Genomic DNA, 14,773 nt, shown 5'->3' on the forward strand with positions numbered 1-14,773 from the left:
ATATTCTTAGACCGAATGCATCGTAATTGGCCAACAAAGCCTTTTGCTTTTGAAAGGATTCTCCCAGTGCGGCTCAGAAAGTGCAGCAGTTCTTGTCCAAATTTGGAGGACACAAGCAGTGTGTCCTTTTCAGCCCTCAATGTGCCGTCATCTATTGTCTGCTGTTCATTGTTTACTTGCAATTATTTGGTTAAATCCGTCACATTTTGACACCTCTTTGTTGCTTTGTGCTCATCCACGCACTGTTTCCAGTGCGGCGGCAGTAGCACAGTTTCCTATCACATTCTAATCATGGAGGAGTCTCTCTCTACCACTGCAGAGCCAACACTTTCTGTTGTCTTTGATATGCTAACATGCATTTTTGTTTTCTGTGAAAGCCGTGGATGCTTACATTAGGGGTCTGTTAGATCCACGCTATGGCCATTAGTAAGAAAAAGAAATAGCTTTCGTTGTGAAAGGATCAGCAGTGAAAAAGAAAGCCTTTAAAATGGTGATGAGGCTCATTGCTTTTATTTTCCACACAGAAACAGATATGTCATTTTTTTTTAGTGTCCGTCAGGCAACACAATTTGTTTCAAATGGACTGCATGCCAATACATTATTCCCCTCCATTAAATGTGCTGTAATGGAAGGGGGGTTACAATAGCTACCACTAAATGCTTCATAAAGTAAACGCTCGCTGTGAAGTGGAGTTAATACCTCTGATGATTATTTCATGAGTCAAATCAGGATAACGGTGTTTCTGCTCGTCCAGTGATTTCAGGCCTCTCGAAGCCCCGAGGAGGCTCCCATCAGTGGAAGAGGCGAAGCTGGAGAGCTCTCGCGTTCACTTTACTCCTCGTTTCGAGGCAAATGACTCCTCTCCAGCTGACAAGTCTGAGCGTCTCCGTCTCCTGCAGCACGGTTCAGACGAGCCGTCGGCTTCTGTGCCCGGCGCAGCCACAGAGTGATGTATTCATTTAATTTCAGAGTGATGACATGCTGTACAGAGACGGACGAGCTGGCCAGCCATTCCCACTCTGACTCTACCCCCCCCCCCTCACTCTCTCTCTCTCACTCTCACTCTCACTTTCACTCTCCGTCTCTCTCTCTCTCTCTCTTTTTCTCTCTCTCCCTCTTTCTCACACATACACACATACAAGTGTGAGTAAGTGAGCAGCCAAAGCTTGACGCATGCAAACGCAATTTAACGTCCCTGTGTTGCCTGTTAATCTACTGTGTGATAATTGTTTTAGTAATAACACAGCCTTCTGTGTGGGGGGCTGATGGGCCGTCATTAGCTCTGTGGAAAGGTTTGAACTCGGTTATCTGAGCCCCTCTCCCCTAATTTCTTTTGTCTTTTCTCTGTCTTTTCTTGGTTCCAGCAATTAATTTATAAATATTCATTCCCGTTATGTAGGAGACACGGCTACTGCTTTTATTAACTGAACGTATAAAGAAACATACAGGGATTCGGGGCTTATGAAAACAATTAAACGTGAAAATCTTGTTTTCAAATATGACGAATTACATTACACATGCCATATAACATATTTCTCTTGTAAAATGTGTGTGTGTATATATATACAAGCTTAAATTCTAAACTTCTTCAACTATGACCTACTGTGCTTGCCGTAGTTAAGTGGGCACAGTTTCTCTGTGCAGTGAGGGATTAAAAGCAACACTTGGTTTTAATTAAGGGGTTTAGATAATCTGTTGCTTGGCTTGTTTACAACAACTGTCTAAATGCTCGACTGCTTGTTTCCCCATTGGACTCGCATTCACAGATCTCAGCGATTACTGTGGTGAACACAATGTTATCAGATAGAAACCACCTCCTCTTACGTCTCATATTCAGAGGCTGCACTGTAGTGCTTACATCATCACTTCATGTCGCAAAGGCCATCAATTCTAATGTGTACCTGGTCGGTGTGAGCTTTATATCTCGATATTTCATCCTAAATGCTTTGTTTGTGTTGAGTTCTTATGAGTTCTTCTCAGTTTCATTCATTTTCCAAACAGAAAGTTGGAAAAATCTGCCTCCTCTCAGCCTCCATTGATATTCTCTGGAGTGGGTCCACTCTCTCTTCCCATAAATATGCATGAGAGCTGTTGAGCTTTGGTATTGGATGGGCTTGATCCCTGTGTGTATGTGAGCCTGTGCGTTTTTGTGTCTGAATATATTGGAATAGGCTAGGATCGGGTTATGTATCGGGGAGCTTTGTCACATGCACTGTACTTTGCGTGTGAACGTGTGTGAGGGGCCAGGGGCTTCCAGTGTTGGGGTCATTCTCAGCCGCAGGGAAGCTGAAATGTCACGACTGGCTGCCCGCGGCTCTCGGGCTGCCGCTGCCTCTGGCGGGCTGGCTCTTAATTTAGGTGGCTGATGAGGCCGGAGTGCAGAGCGCATGTGGTGCTGAGACGAGCTGCAGGTCCATCGCCTGCATCATACCACCAGCTGAAACCTGTCCTTGAAGTGGAAAATACCAGTACTGTCCTTTCTCAAGAAGTAGAAGACTTCAAGGGTTTTGACTATGCAAATCCACATCATTTTAGACCATTATCATTACTGTGGATGACGCCCAAAAAGCCATGAGACAAAACTTTTTATAGTTGAAGAATTATTTTATTATTTACCCATAACACAGCCGTCATCTAAGCATTTGATTCCTCTTGAAATATTTACCTTGTAAAATCATACTAAATCCAAAGAGCAGGTTCAGAAAACTTTTGACGAAAGTTTCATTTATCATACTTCATTAATATTTGACAAAAAATAAAATGAACCCTTGTTCTCCCACTTCCTCCCCCGTGATATGTTGGTACGGCCGATAATGACCGAGAACTTGACATGGAGAGGGTAGAACAGAGTACCAGCCGCCTGTTAGAAGTGCTGGTACTGTGTGCCAGTGAGCACCGGCTCACTTCAAGCAAGAGACTGAAATATCTTTCTTTTTTTCTTTTTGGTTCGACAAGCTGTCATTCATCTTTTCACACAATGCTGACACTGAGCAATCATCTTAGGAGCTGTTTGATAAAACACTCAATTCACTGTCATGTGAACACACATTGCTATTGTTTGTTAGCTGCACATTGAACTAACCGTGTGTGTTTTCAGGGGTCAGGATGAGGGAACTAACCGTGTGTGTTTTCAGGGGTCAGGATGAGGGAACTAACCGTGTGTGTTTTCAGGGGTCAGGATGAGGGAACTAACCGTGTGTGTTTTCAGGGGTCAGGATGAGGGAACTAACCGTGTGTGTTTTCAGGGGTCAGGATGAGGGAACTAACCGTGTGTGTTTTCAGGGGTCCGGATGAGGGAACTAACCGTGTGTGTTTTCAGGGGTCAGGATGAGGGAACTAACCGTGTGTGTTTTCAGGGGTCAGGATGAGGGAACTAACCGTGCGTGTTTTCAGGGGTCAGGATGAGGGAACTAACCGTGTGTGTTTTCAGGGGTTAGGATGAGGGAACTAACCGTGTGTGTTTTCAGGGGTTAGGATGAGGGAACTAACCTTGTGTGTTTTCAGGGGTCAGGATGAGGGAACTAACCGTGTGTGTTTTCAGGGGTCAGGATGAGGGAACTAACCGTGTGTGTTTTCAGGGGTCAGGATGAGGGAACTAACCGTGTGTGTTTTCAGGGGTCAGGATGAGGGAACTAACCGTGTGTGTTTTCAGGGGTTAGGATAAGGGAACTAACCGTGTGTGTTTTCAGGGGTCAGGATGATTGTTATCAGTATTTACAGTTTGGGGATACAGCATAGTATACCGATGTTTTGTCCAATCCAGTCACAATTTGCCCTCAATCATAACTTCTGCAGACATTTTTGGAATCCGAATGACCTGCTGATCTCTTCTCTAGGGCAACTGTGTGTCCAAATATGGTTCAACTGGTTCACTTTCATTTTGACGGTGGGCTATCGGGTTTTTAGACATTTGCTCATGTTGTAAATACATTTTTCACGAAGAGCCTAATAACATCTAGCCCATATAATATCATTAGTGAAGTCTTCAGCAGAGTTTTAATGTTGCATGTAGGTTAATATTTAGTCTGTCAACAATACTTTGCACCAAATCTCTGATGTCTCTCCATATACAAGGCACCAGACAGGCCTGTTTTTACATGTGAGCCAGTTGAAACATGTTGTACACCGTCCTTCTAATATAATTCACTAACCTGCTTTGTACAAGACCTCGTGGATGTAATGCTGACTGTTTTCCACCAGTTTAGATGTTCCTCCCCCCTGACCAGAGACCTTGTCCGGTAAAGCTCTCTCCCCCTCTCTGACCTCCTCTTTTCCTCTGCAGTTACTTTGAGCTGGAGAGCAGCGGGGTGAGAGAGGAGATCCGCTACCACTACCGCTTCAAAGGCAAACCGCGCTCCGAGTCCTTCCCCTACCGCCTCGCTGACGGTCAGTGGCACAAGATTGCCCTCACCATCAGCGCCACCCACCTACTGCTGCACGTCGACTGTAACAGGTAACACACACACACACACACACACACACACACACACACACACACACCTTTATGTCACAAGTGGCTGTGGCGATTTATTTCCACCGTGCTCCCTTTGAAGTGACACATCTAATGAGCTGTCTGTGTTCATCAAGGTAAATATTTGTTCTCTACTGTTTCAGCACGGATGACATGCCTTTAACAGGGCCAACAAGGAAACATCCAAGGACAAATTAACACATACACTCACACAGCAGTTTACAAGAACGGCTGTGTCTTTATATAGCTGGGAGGATGTGTGTTCGGCTCACACTGTTCCATAATCAAGTGGAAGGTAACAATGACATAATCGCCTCATCGATTGGGTAGTGAAGGGCCTTTTTCGAAAGGAGCACTCAGTCAGAGCTGATCTATAAACATGCACTTCAGCTGTGACAATCCTTCTCAATCCTCACACTCCCTCCTGAGAGCCAGGAAGGCATCACTTGTTCTTTCTGTCGTCTTCAAAACAGTCGCTAGGCAGACGCGCACGTGAACCAGCGGTGTAAATTGAGGCAGAGCTCCGTTACCCCTCGCTGATGAAAAGCTGTATGATTCACGGGGGGGGGGGGGGGGGGGGGGGGACTGCGTTGTAGTATTGATTCTTCCCAGGCGCCCATTATTCTCATCAGGCTGGTGGTTTGTCGATTAATTATCGTTGCAGTGAAGATAAACGAGAGCATCGGAGTGTTATTGGGGAGAAAGATCAAAACGTAATTGGATTCAAAACTTTTTGCTCGCTTACAGTGCTGTGGGTGAGACCCGAGTTAATTAAGACATGGTTGGATCACATGGTTTGGTTTATGCTGCATTCACATGAAATCTGGCAGATAGTAGACGGCAAACGGGATTTCATATTAGTGGATGAGAGCAGGATTTAAAAATAAGGCGAGGCCCGCGGAGAATAACGGCAACGTTACGTAACTCCCTCACACTGCTGTTTAAGCTGTTTAAGTTTGCAATAAAATATTATCAGAAAGCTGCATTTTAATAAGGTTACATGCATTGCTAGAATAACTGCATAAAATAGGACACAGAATACTTTTATTTAATATAATTTATGCCTTTACCTTAGCAACATATCGTCATGTGTGTCCTGTCGGCCGTCTACCATCTGATTCCGTGTGAATGCAGCATTAGCGCTGTTTATCATCTGCTGTTTGAAGGGGAGCTGATTCTAAATCCTTCCTGAGAGGAATACTTTACCCACAGAGGGACCATTTGTATATCAATTACTCTCCTCGAAGAAAACTTTGTTATCCTCGCACGCCTCCACGGCGAATGGAGAATTGATATTGATATTGAGATGGATCTGTTTGGGAAGTACCCAGCATATGACTGGATCGATTAGACTTGGATAAATACTGCATAAGTTGAGTGAGGGTTTGTCAGCAGATGTTTTGGTATAGCTCTGGTGTTGTTCATGGCCCCCATTTATTTCGATTCATCAAGACTTATCTTTATTTTTGTGCTTCCCATTTGCCGTGGAGATATGCAAGAAAAACAAAGTTTTCTTCAAGAAATCAAGTGAGTAATTGATACACAAATGCTTATTCTGTGGGAGAATCTACTGTCTGACCAATAGGTACTGTATCTTCCATAATAAATCTCTGTCATGCTACCTCTGGACATAATGCTACTATTTAATCTTGTATTATTTATCTTGTTTTTTAAAAATCTCTTATGTATTATTTTTAGTTTTTTTTTTTACTAATTTCATACTTTTGTCAGTGCTGCCCGTAACAAAGACGTTAGACATTATCAGCTGATTGATTACCAGACCTTATCCACGATAGTACTACTGTGTGTCAGGGCCCAGTAATGAATACATGCAATACAGCTCACATTGGGCAACATCACCCACTGGCTCCATCTTTGAACTTCTGCCCTCTGATAAAACACAGCTGACCGCAATCAGAATGCTAACATACCAGCGGCTCTGTTAATGAATAGAAACGTCTCCCTCAAGTATTTTATGATAGCAATGCTATTAAAACACTTCCCCTACCTGCTGACAAGTGTATTTAAACCTCTCCTGGCTAATTAAGCAAATTTTAACATTCGGAATGTATTCAAGAAAAGATCAAATGAAATGAAAATTAAGAAACAAGCAGCTGCTAAACCAATTAAAACATGACTCACCAGTCTGCCTTGATGTGGGGGGAACGGATGACAGTAAACATTCAAACTTCAGTTTTACTAGAGAATAACTATACAAAACACAACTACGGCCTGTGGGTATACTGTATATGTATATGTATATATACTGTATATATAACATACTATGATATGTTGTATCTGGTAGCGCTTTGGATCAGTGGACAAAAGAGTTATCTTAGTGTGGAAGGTTGGGACAGAATCTCTCAAACAGCAGAAGAAGATCTTTATGCTACTCTATGAAGCTTTTCTCGGGAGCTCAAAGTGCGAGAGGTGAATGTGAGTGTCACCATGGTTACCAAGCGCCTCCCACCATAGGTGCAGAAAGTTCAGCCAGCTCATCTGCAGCCGCTCTCAGCTCTAATCACATGTTGTCCTCAATGCGTTTCACCATGACCTGCAGCAGCACCAGCTGACACCACCTGCTGGCAAATCAGTTTCCACATGGCCTTCAAGGTAGCAATCACAGCTCATGATACCTGTCATCCGAGAAACAACACAGCACTTTAGGCTGATGTGACCCCCCCCAGGCGTTATCTCTGAATCCATGGTGAAACTCTGCAGCTGTCGTATCAAACTGTGTTGTGTTTGTTTGGCCAAACTAAATTTAATTATAGCCGCAGCAGTGAGTCAGGGACTGGTGTCTTGAGGAACAAGATGAAGATGAAAGAAGGGAGACAAATCAGAAATACAGGAGGATCCATCAACGGAACTGTCCGGAACAATAATTATTATTAAATCTTGAAGTTACGTGTCTCTAATCCACGCAGCACAATAACAGGTCATGCTCTGACAGCTCTATTTCCATTCAATAGCTTACATAAGGATATGATTCAAAATACTGCCATAAATTGCATTTTTGAGCTATGTTGTGAAATTTACCAGACTACATTTCATTTTAATGCATGGGAAGGAAGATTTCCTCTGAATAATATTAATATTAGCATCCACAAAAACAATAGGGGCCTGCAGCAGAACTTCCTGAATTACAGAAAAAACCAGCAGCGTAGCTGTTTATCCACCCTATTTATTCAGTTTGGCACTTCCCTCATAGAATTTGACTTGTCACTAAAAGGGCAATGACCTCTGCATCATTGGCTCAAATCCTTCAGAAAAAGCCCCATTAAATCAAACTATATTTACTCTCATTTGATACAGACTTTTCAGAAAAATAGAATATGTGCATGTTTTTCATCATTAGTTCTCAAGCGATACAGCTTGTAATTCGGTGCCTTTGTGTAGCTGATAAACACCGCAGTGAGCAGAATGTCCAGAATTACCAATCAGACTTTCCCAGAGGATACTGATGAGTATAGTTTATATGAGGACTGGATTTAGATTTGTTACAAAGAAAGGCAGTTGCCAGATTCATTTTTTGTTACTATTATTTGCATAGTGATTGTGTGAGTTTTAGTGTGAGTGTGTTTCTTCACAAAGACCTTCTTCTTCAAGGTTCCTGAAAAAAAATAGTGCTGATGAATTCATCTCCTACAAATTTAGACTTTTCCCAATTAGATGTTCTCCAACTACTTTGTCAGCAACCAGGTAAATGTGGCTTTGATGACAACTTTGTACAAGGACCAAGTTTAAGAAAAGAAGGAATAGAAAATCTTTATCTGACCTGATCATCTCACTCCTCTTAAGTGTTGGGAATGATTTCTCAAAGCAAATTGGCAGCTCCATTACAGTTTCCATTTACAGCAATTTGAATTTCACACTAAACAGCACTTTATTGATTTCAAGGCTCATTAAATATCCGTAAATATGAAAGGGTGCAGTGTATCCTCACATCTTCATGGAGACTTTTACCGGGTTTCTTTGGCCTTAACAGCTCTTGCTTTATTGATGCCAATTTCACACTCGAACTGTGACATACACAGATTGATGTGATAGGAGTAGACAAAAGTGACTACAAGATGAAAACAAAAGCAAAGTGCTTCACCTAAGGCTTCAAAGCAAAAGAAGAAAGACAAACAGCATCGAATATTGAAATGCAAATTAGAAGAATAGACGCTTTTTAAAAAAAAGAAATGTAAAAGTTTAGAAGAGAGACATGAATACAGGATAGGAGGGCAAGATGGTTCATGATATGTATTTAAGATGATGCGTATCAAACGCAGCACAATTAATTACATTATTGCTGTTGCATGATTAAAGCGTATACCAGGTCAACGTAGACCAGTGGACCATTCATAATAACTACTGACATTAGTTGTTTGTGATGAACACATACTGTACTCTAGCTTGTTTAGTCGCCTCCTAGTGCATTTAAGTTTACCCTGGTAAGCAGTGATGCAGTGTATATGTCTTGGGCTTTTATTGTGAAAGGTAAGAACGGAAGTATTAAAGCGGTATGCACTTGGAAGGTTTCCATGTATATTTTTGATCAATTCTATATGGACAGGTGACAAAAATAGATAAATAAATGGGACAAATGAAATAACAGTAAATATATGAACACTTTTACTTTACAGTATTTTAAAAGCAATGCAACATATTAATTGAAATAATCAACGTTGTTTTTTTCAAATTGGATAAATCGTTAAATGGAGCATTTCCGATTTGTCCCTGTTAGCTAAAGACGAGAATTGGCAACATTATCCTCTACTTGACTGACGTGATCCGTTTGGATATCCCTGCTACACCCGTCTGTGTCTTCTACACTGTTTGTTTGTTACAAGAAGCAAATCCCCAGGCTTTCTGCAGGGCGACAGTTTTGAATTTAACTGCCATTTTGTTTGACAGCACTACAAGTGTCACTGTGCCAGAGTGAAGGACTCTTACCTTGAGGTGAGCATTTGTTCTTAATCTCAAGGTGGATCAGACATTTTGGGAGTTCATGGAAATTCCCCTGTGTCGGTTTTCTCATCTGTCCTTGTCTGAGATCGATCGGAGGAAAACATCAGAGGTAAAGACGTGTGGACAACATGCTGAGGGAGCGCAGAGAGGAAGTGTTGCCTTCAGCTGGGAGAAAGTAGGCCAATGAACACGGTTACTTTGTAGAAAGGAAAGGCGGTCCACAATACAGCAAAGGGAAAATCTTCTATCTGCGCAAAAATAAGATGTATCATCAATAGCATCAATGTTACTACCAATGAGAATGCAACTAACATACAGCAATGGCATGGTAATACTAATAATGCCATATACATTACATTAAGATACCAATCATTCAAAAACCAAACACACCAAAAACCTTAATGATCTTGATTAAAGGTAAATAGCTGTTATGTGGGTTGTTTGCTCAGTTGAGTTGAGTTGTGGATGTTTAGGAACATCTCGACCATGTTGATTTTAAAGTTCATTCTTGAACTTGAGGTCGAAATGAACTTTGAAGCTCAATAAAATAATAAATCGCAGGATTTGATGAAAGCAAATGTTATGTTATAAAGTGAATTAGCAATGAGAAACAACACCTTGTGCTCTGGTGAACTGGTGATGGGAATTTCTCTTTATTTTCTCAAATTGTGTAGACTAAATAATTAGTTAACAACAATCAGACTAATAATGAATAGATACAAATATAAAGCCTGTTGTACACCGTTAACATAGACTTGGCTCTGGTGCTATTGATACAACTGCTATCAATGTATCTTGCTTTTTTATCCCAACATGCTTTTGTATACTTTTCTATTTAGTATTTTTATTCTATTCTATGTTAAGTTTTATATACGTGTTATTATTTCATTCTTTTACATTTTTTTATATCTACTATTGCTGTCTGTGTCTCGCGTCTGAGGATCAATAAAGGTTTTTCTTTTGTTAAATAATAGTTGCAGTCTTACTGAGGACATCAAGGGTCGGAGATGTGCTGGGGCTGGAGTTAAATGTCTTATTGTTGTAGATTTGACCGTCCTTCCTCTCTGTTATGATAATCTCACTTCCTCCTTGCAGAGATTTTGGAGATAGGGTCAAAACATCTTACTATCCTGTCCATTAAGTCACACAGCACAAGCCTCCAGTCCGTCCTTTTAACAACTAAGTAAACCCTCCGGTGCCTCCGTTCCATCATGTACATGATTTTGCACTCTGTGTGTGTGTGTGTGTGTGTGTGCTGACTGAGCTGCTGTCCCAAAGGTTTAAGTGGAGCTCTTTGGAAATCTGTAGCTTGCTCTAAAGTAAGCCCCCATGAGGCTGTGTTTATCAGACTTCACTTCTATGAAATGTCTGCAGTGGGTGTTGTTATGGAAATGTTAACAAAAAAAACAAAGTGAAGCTTAAAATCGAGAATATATCGAGAAATGTTTACCTAAAGGTCCAGTTTGTAGGATTTAGGGAGATCTATTGGCATACATTTAATATGATATTCTATAACTATGTTGTCATTTGTGTAAAATCCCTCGAAACAAAGAATCATTCTTTCTTTGTCAGCTAACAATGAGCGAACACTGGCTTAAAGGCCACTCTAGGTTCTCGGACACTGCTGTATCGTGAGGACAAAGTGCAAACAGTGGTACCTCCACCCGCCGTCTGAATTCCGTTGCCCCTAAAGTAGGCGAGGCGAAGGTCCTCGTAGACATCACTGTTTTTCCACGGTTTTGCACTCGGCGGATCATGCTACCGCAGTCTTCGAGAGGGGAGGCGTGAGCGGTGGGGTATTCATCTGCAACCTCAGATGCCACTGAATCCACAACACTGGACCTCTAAGTAACACAAAAAGACTAGCTTGAGACTTCCCTCTTTAAAAACTTAACAGTTCTATGTTTGGATAAGACCTGGTCTCACTTAGGTACTAAAGTTATTGGAGACCTTGAAGACTTGCAGTTGACTTGCATTTTGTTTATGAAGAGGACTTGTATTCGTAGATATCCCGCTAAATCTTTTTGTAAGTTATCCCCGTAATCTTGAACGAGGATGTATATAAAGACCAGATGGATGGGTCCAACAAACACCGATCTTTCAGCCAGGAGACACTAGTTTGTTCCGCATGTGAAATAACTCAATGTTGATGTTTTTGTCACGTAACTTTCGCACTTGAGTAACGGCATTTCCTTGGTTATTTTAACCTAGGTGTAAATTTATTTTGAAAAGACAGTATGCATGTAACGAGGGGAAATTGAGACATGTTGCAGGCTTTCGGAGGAAAACACACAAAAAATGAGGAGTAACGTTTTGTAGGATATCATACTTACCGTTGTATGAGGATACGCTGAGTGCGGTAATGCATCCTCTACTGTGTTCTGCTCGGATCACCAGCTTGTAGTTATTCAGTAGTGACCTGAAAGTGAATGTTACACTAATGAGTCCAGATTGCTCACAGAGGAGCCAGTGTTAGGGCTGCCTGACCCCAGTGTTTCAGCTCTGGCACATCTAATAGTAGCTTCCTAATTTGACAGAGACTCGCCTGGTCTCCTGGACTCATCTTATCTAATAATCATCTAATAATACTCCGTCAGTAATTATGTGTCTTCTTCTCATTGATTAATGCGATTCGCCTCATCAGCTCAGCTCACATTATTCACAGGCATGATGTCTCTATTCTCCCTAATTAATGATCCAGATCACGGTTGCAATAAATAAATGTCCGTCCACAAATCTATTTCATCATACGTCTAGCAAAGCCGGGCTCCCTGTGTTGTTCCTTAACATTTTTAAATCAGGAGTCTTCTGACTTCCTTACTCCATCCGTAAGCACTGGGTGGATGGTAGAGAAACACCTTGAAAAGGTCGCCAGTCAGAGGAGATGTTTTATGTATGAACACTCCACACATAATGGGCCTCAAATTTAATTGATCCATCTTGCCGTGAGGTGACAGTGGTATTAATTAAGTCAGGTTAGGAAGGTACATTAAGCTTAAAAGCTCAAGAAACTCAGCCAACTATATAATCTAATTTGTAAATTATGTATTTAATTATTGCTTTTAGTGGCGAACTCCAAAAATATCTCCTGGCCAGTGAGCCACAAAAAGACTTGAGCCTTGGGTGAGCTCCTCATGTGGAGTGCTATTTGTCTTTCGGAATATTGAAATCGACAAATTTCCACAGCTTGGTCTAAATTTGGATCCATCATTACAACATTAATTTGCGCTCATGTTAAAAATATCCCCAGAGAAGCTGATTTGCAAAAAGTATCTAAGTTTTTTTTTGCAAAAATGTAGCATCTCTTAAGGCCTTCACACACCAGTTTTTTTGTCATGCATACTTTTCCAAATGACGTGAGTATTACAACGCAAAAAGCGACAACATTTTTAACGGTGCAAGGTGGACATTTTTCTATTTGTCAACAACATACATTTAGGTGACAAACTTTGGTTTGAACTCTACAAAAATCTCAGCGCGTATACTTCTCCACCGCGAGTCCACTGATCCACCGTTTTGATTCCAGTTTTGCTGTTATAGAGGCTGGTGTGACCGGGCCCTACGTCTGGGGTTAGAATACCTCAGCTTTGTTTTTTCCACTCCTCTACAAACAATTTCTGACAGTCACTGACATCCAGAGCAAAAACTGCTGTTTTTGCTCCTTATTGCTCTGTGAAAAAAAAACCTTACGACTCACATCACCACATGAAAAATGAATTTTCTTTTTTGCTGCCGCAGCATTTTTAGGAGCATTTCAATGAACGACCGAGACATTTAGAAATAATGAAATGTGCGGAATACAAAATGTTATTGCATTCAGATGTGTGGAGTGAGAAGGATGGCGGCAGTGTGTTGACTCATACAGAGTTGATGACTTTTTCAGTCCTGTACCTCCACCTGTCATTTTCAAATGCATTTCATTGGAACTAATTACTGTAGGTCATTTCTCTCCCACACACACACATTTGACTGATTTTACCTACAGCGGTGCCGCCGTCGAGCCTAGACAAGGTCGGACGCTCGCGTAACTGTAGTATGTAATTGCGATCTCCAATTTTTCCTAATTGAATTAGTGGCAAACACCCAGAACACACTCCCTCGTCACACACTCCGAGTCAGCTCTTTGTTTTGGACCTGAATAGCTAATCGCAGTAATGACATTGGCTCTGCCTGTCACTTCCAACCACGTGGTTGTCCCCTGTACATGCGGAAGGTCATTTCATGTGCAGACTGGCTGGTGTTTCCCTTTGGGGGGGGGCATTTGATGCCCCTCAGCGCTGCTCAGTTCCCGCTTCCAGCTCCTTCGTCGCTCCTGTGCTGCTTTTTATTCGGCATCCAGTTTAGCCAGGGCTCTGCTGCATGTGTGATCTTCAGATGCGGTTATTAAAGTCAACCTTCAAGCAGGGTTGAGTTGAAAGTAACTGGTTTCTTATCGTTGGCTCCTTCCTCTGGGGCGCAGCAAAGAAATGGGCTGGAGACAAAAGCAACCCCTTGTCAAGATCTACTCGACCCCCCCTGTTCACCTTTTCTGTTCTCTGCCTGCCAGCTCTCTCTCTCCCTCAGTGGACTGTACACAGGAATACGTTCTTCACCAACACTACAAATCTAAAGCCCCGTTAGCACCCACAGGACAAAAATAGCTTTTCTCAGAGCCTTAGCTCAGCGGTGAGCCTTAAACATATATTTTATCCTGGGGTGGTACGAGAGGAAAGGTCACAGGGTCAATACAATAAAACCTCCTCAAGCGTTTTAAATGTGCTCAGCAGGCTATGTAATCTGCTAATTAGATACTGTAACGAGAGGATAACGCTGACGCTTCTGCTCTGCCAGCGGCAACTGGCCTGACAGAGGCAAGTTCATTAAACATGCAAAAATGGAAAAGGGTTCATCCTCTGGGGAGAATGTAAATCTGTGAAATGTTACTAGATTTTTTCCTTTTTAACAGCATTCGAGTCTTTCTTGGCGGATTGAATTCCTGAGTTGTCATGGAGACGGCTCTGGGTAAATATGGTATCCAGTCGTTTAGCTCATCCATAGGTCATGCTTTGACACGGATTAGTGCTCAGCCACATTCCCTGTGACAGAAGTATCCAGCAGCAATGATGCATTCATAAACACAAAACACACTATACGTAATTACGGGATTAACAGAAGGAATACAGGGGGCACTATTAATTATCTGTGTTGTGTCACTGAGGTATGTTGTCTGTCTTTAACCTACAGCAAGACAAAAGCAGAATTCAATGTAATGGTAGATAAGAGTCTGGGACAAAGAGGAAGACGAGGATGGAGGTTAGAACAAAGATCTGAGAAGCCAGTGGTCATGAAGTGAGGAGGCGCTCAGTT

At 41.9% G+C, this 14,773-nt stretch overlaps 1 protein-coding gene across 1 annotated transcript in view; it reads left to right on the plus strand.

The window, feature by feature from the left end:
- The window catches only part of LOC142934284 (protein kinase C-binding protein NELL1-like), a 202,048-nt gene that overhangs the window by 38,439 nt on the left and 148,836 nt on the right, over positions 1-14,773 (plus strand). Inside the window, 1 exon segment of the mRNA XM_076078797.1 lies at positions 4,283-4,453. Within this exon segment, the coding sequence (XP_075934912.1) occupies positions 4,283-4,453 (171 nt within the window).

This window comes from Anarhichas minor, unplaced genomic scaffold (assembly GCF_050575085.1).
Source record: "Anarhichas minor isolate MPS153535 unplaced genomic scaffold, ASM5057508v1 ptg000067l, whole genome shotgun sequence".
NCBI lineage: Eukaryota > Metazoa > Chordata > Actinopteri > Perciformes > Anarhichadidae > Anarhichas > Anarhichas minor.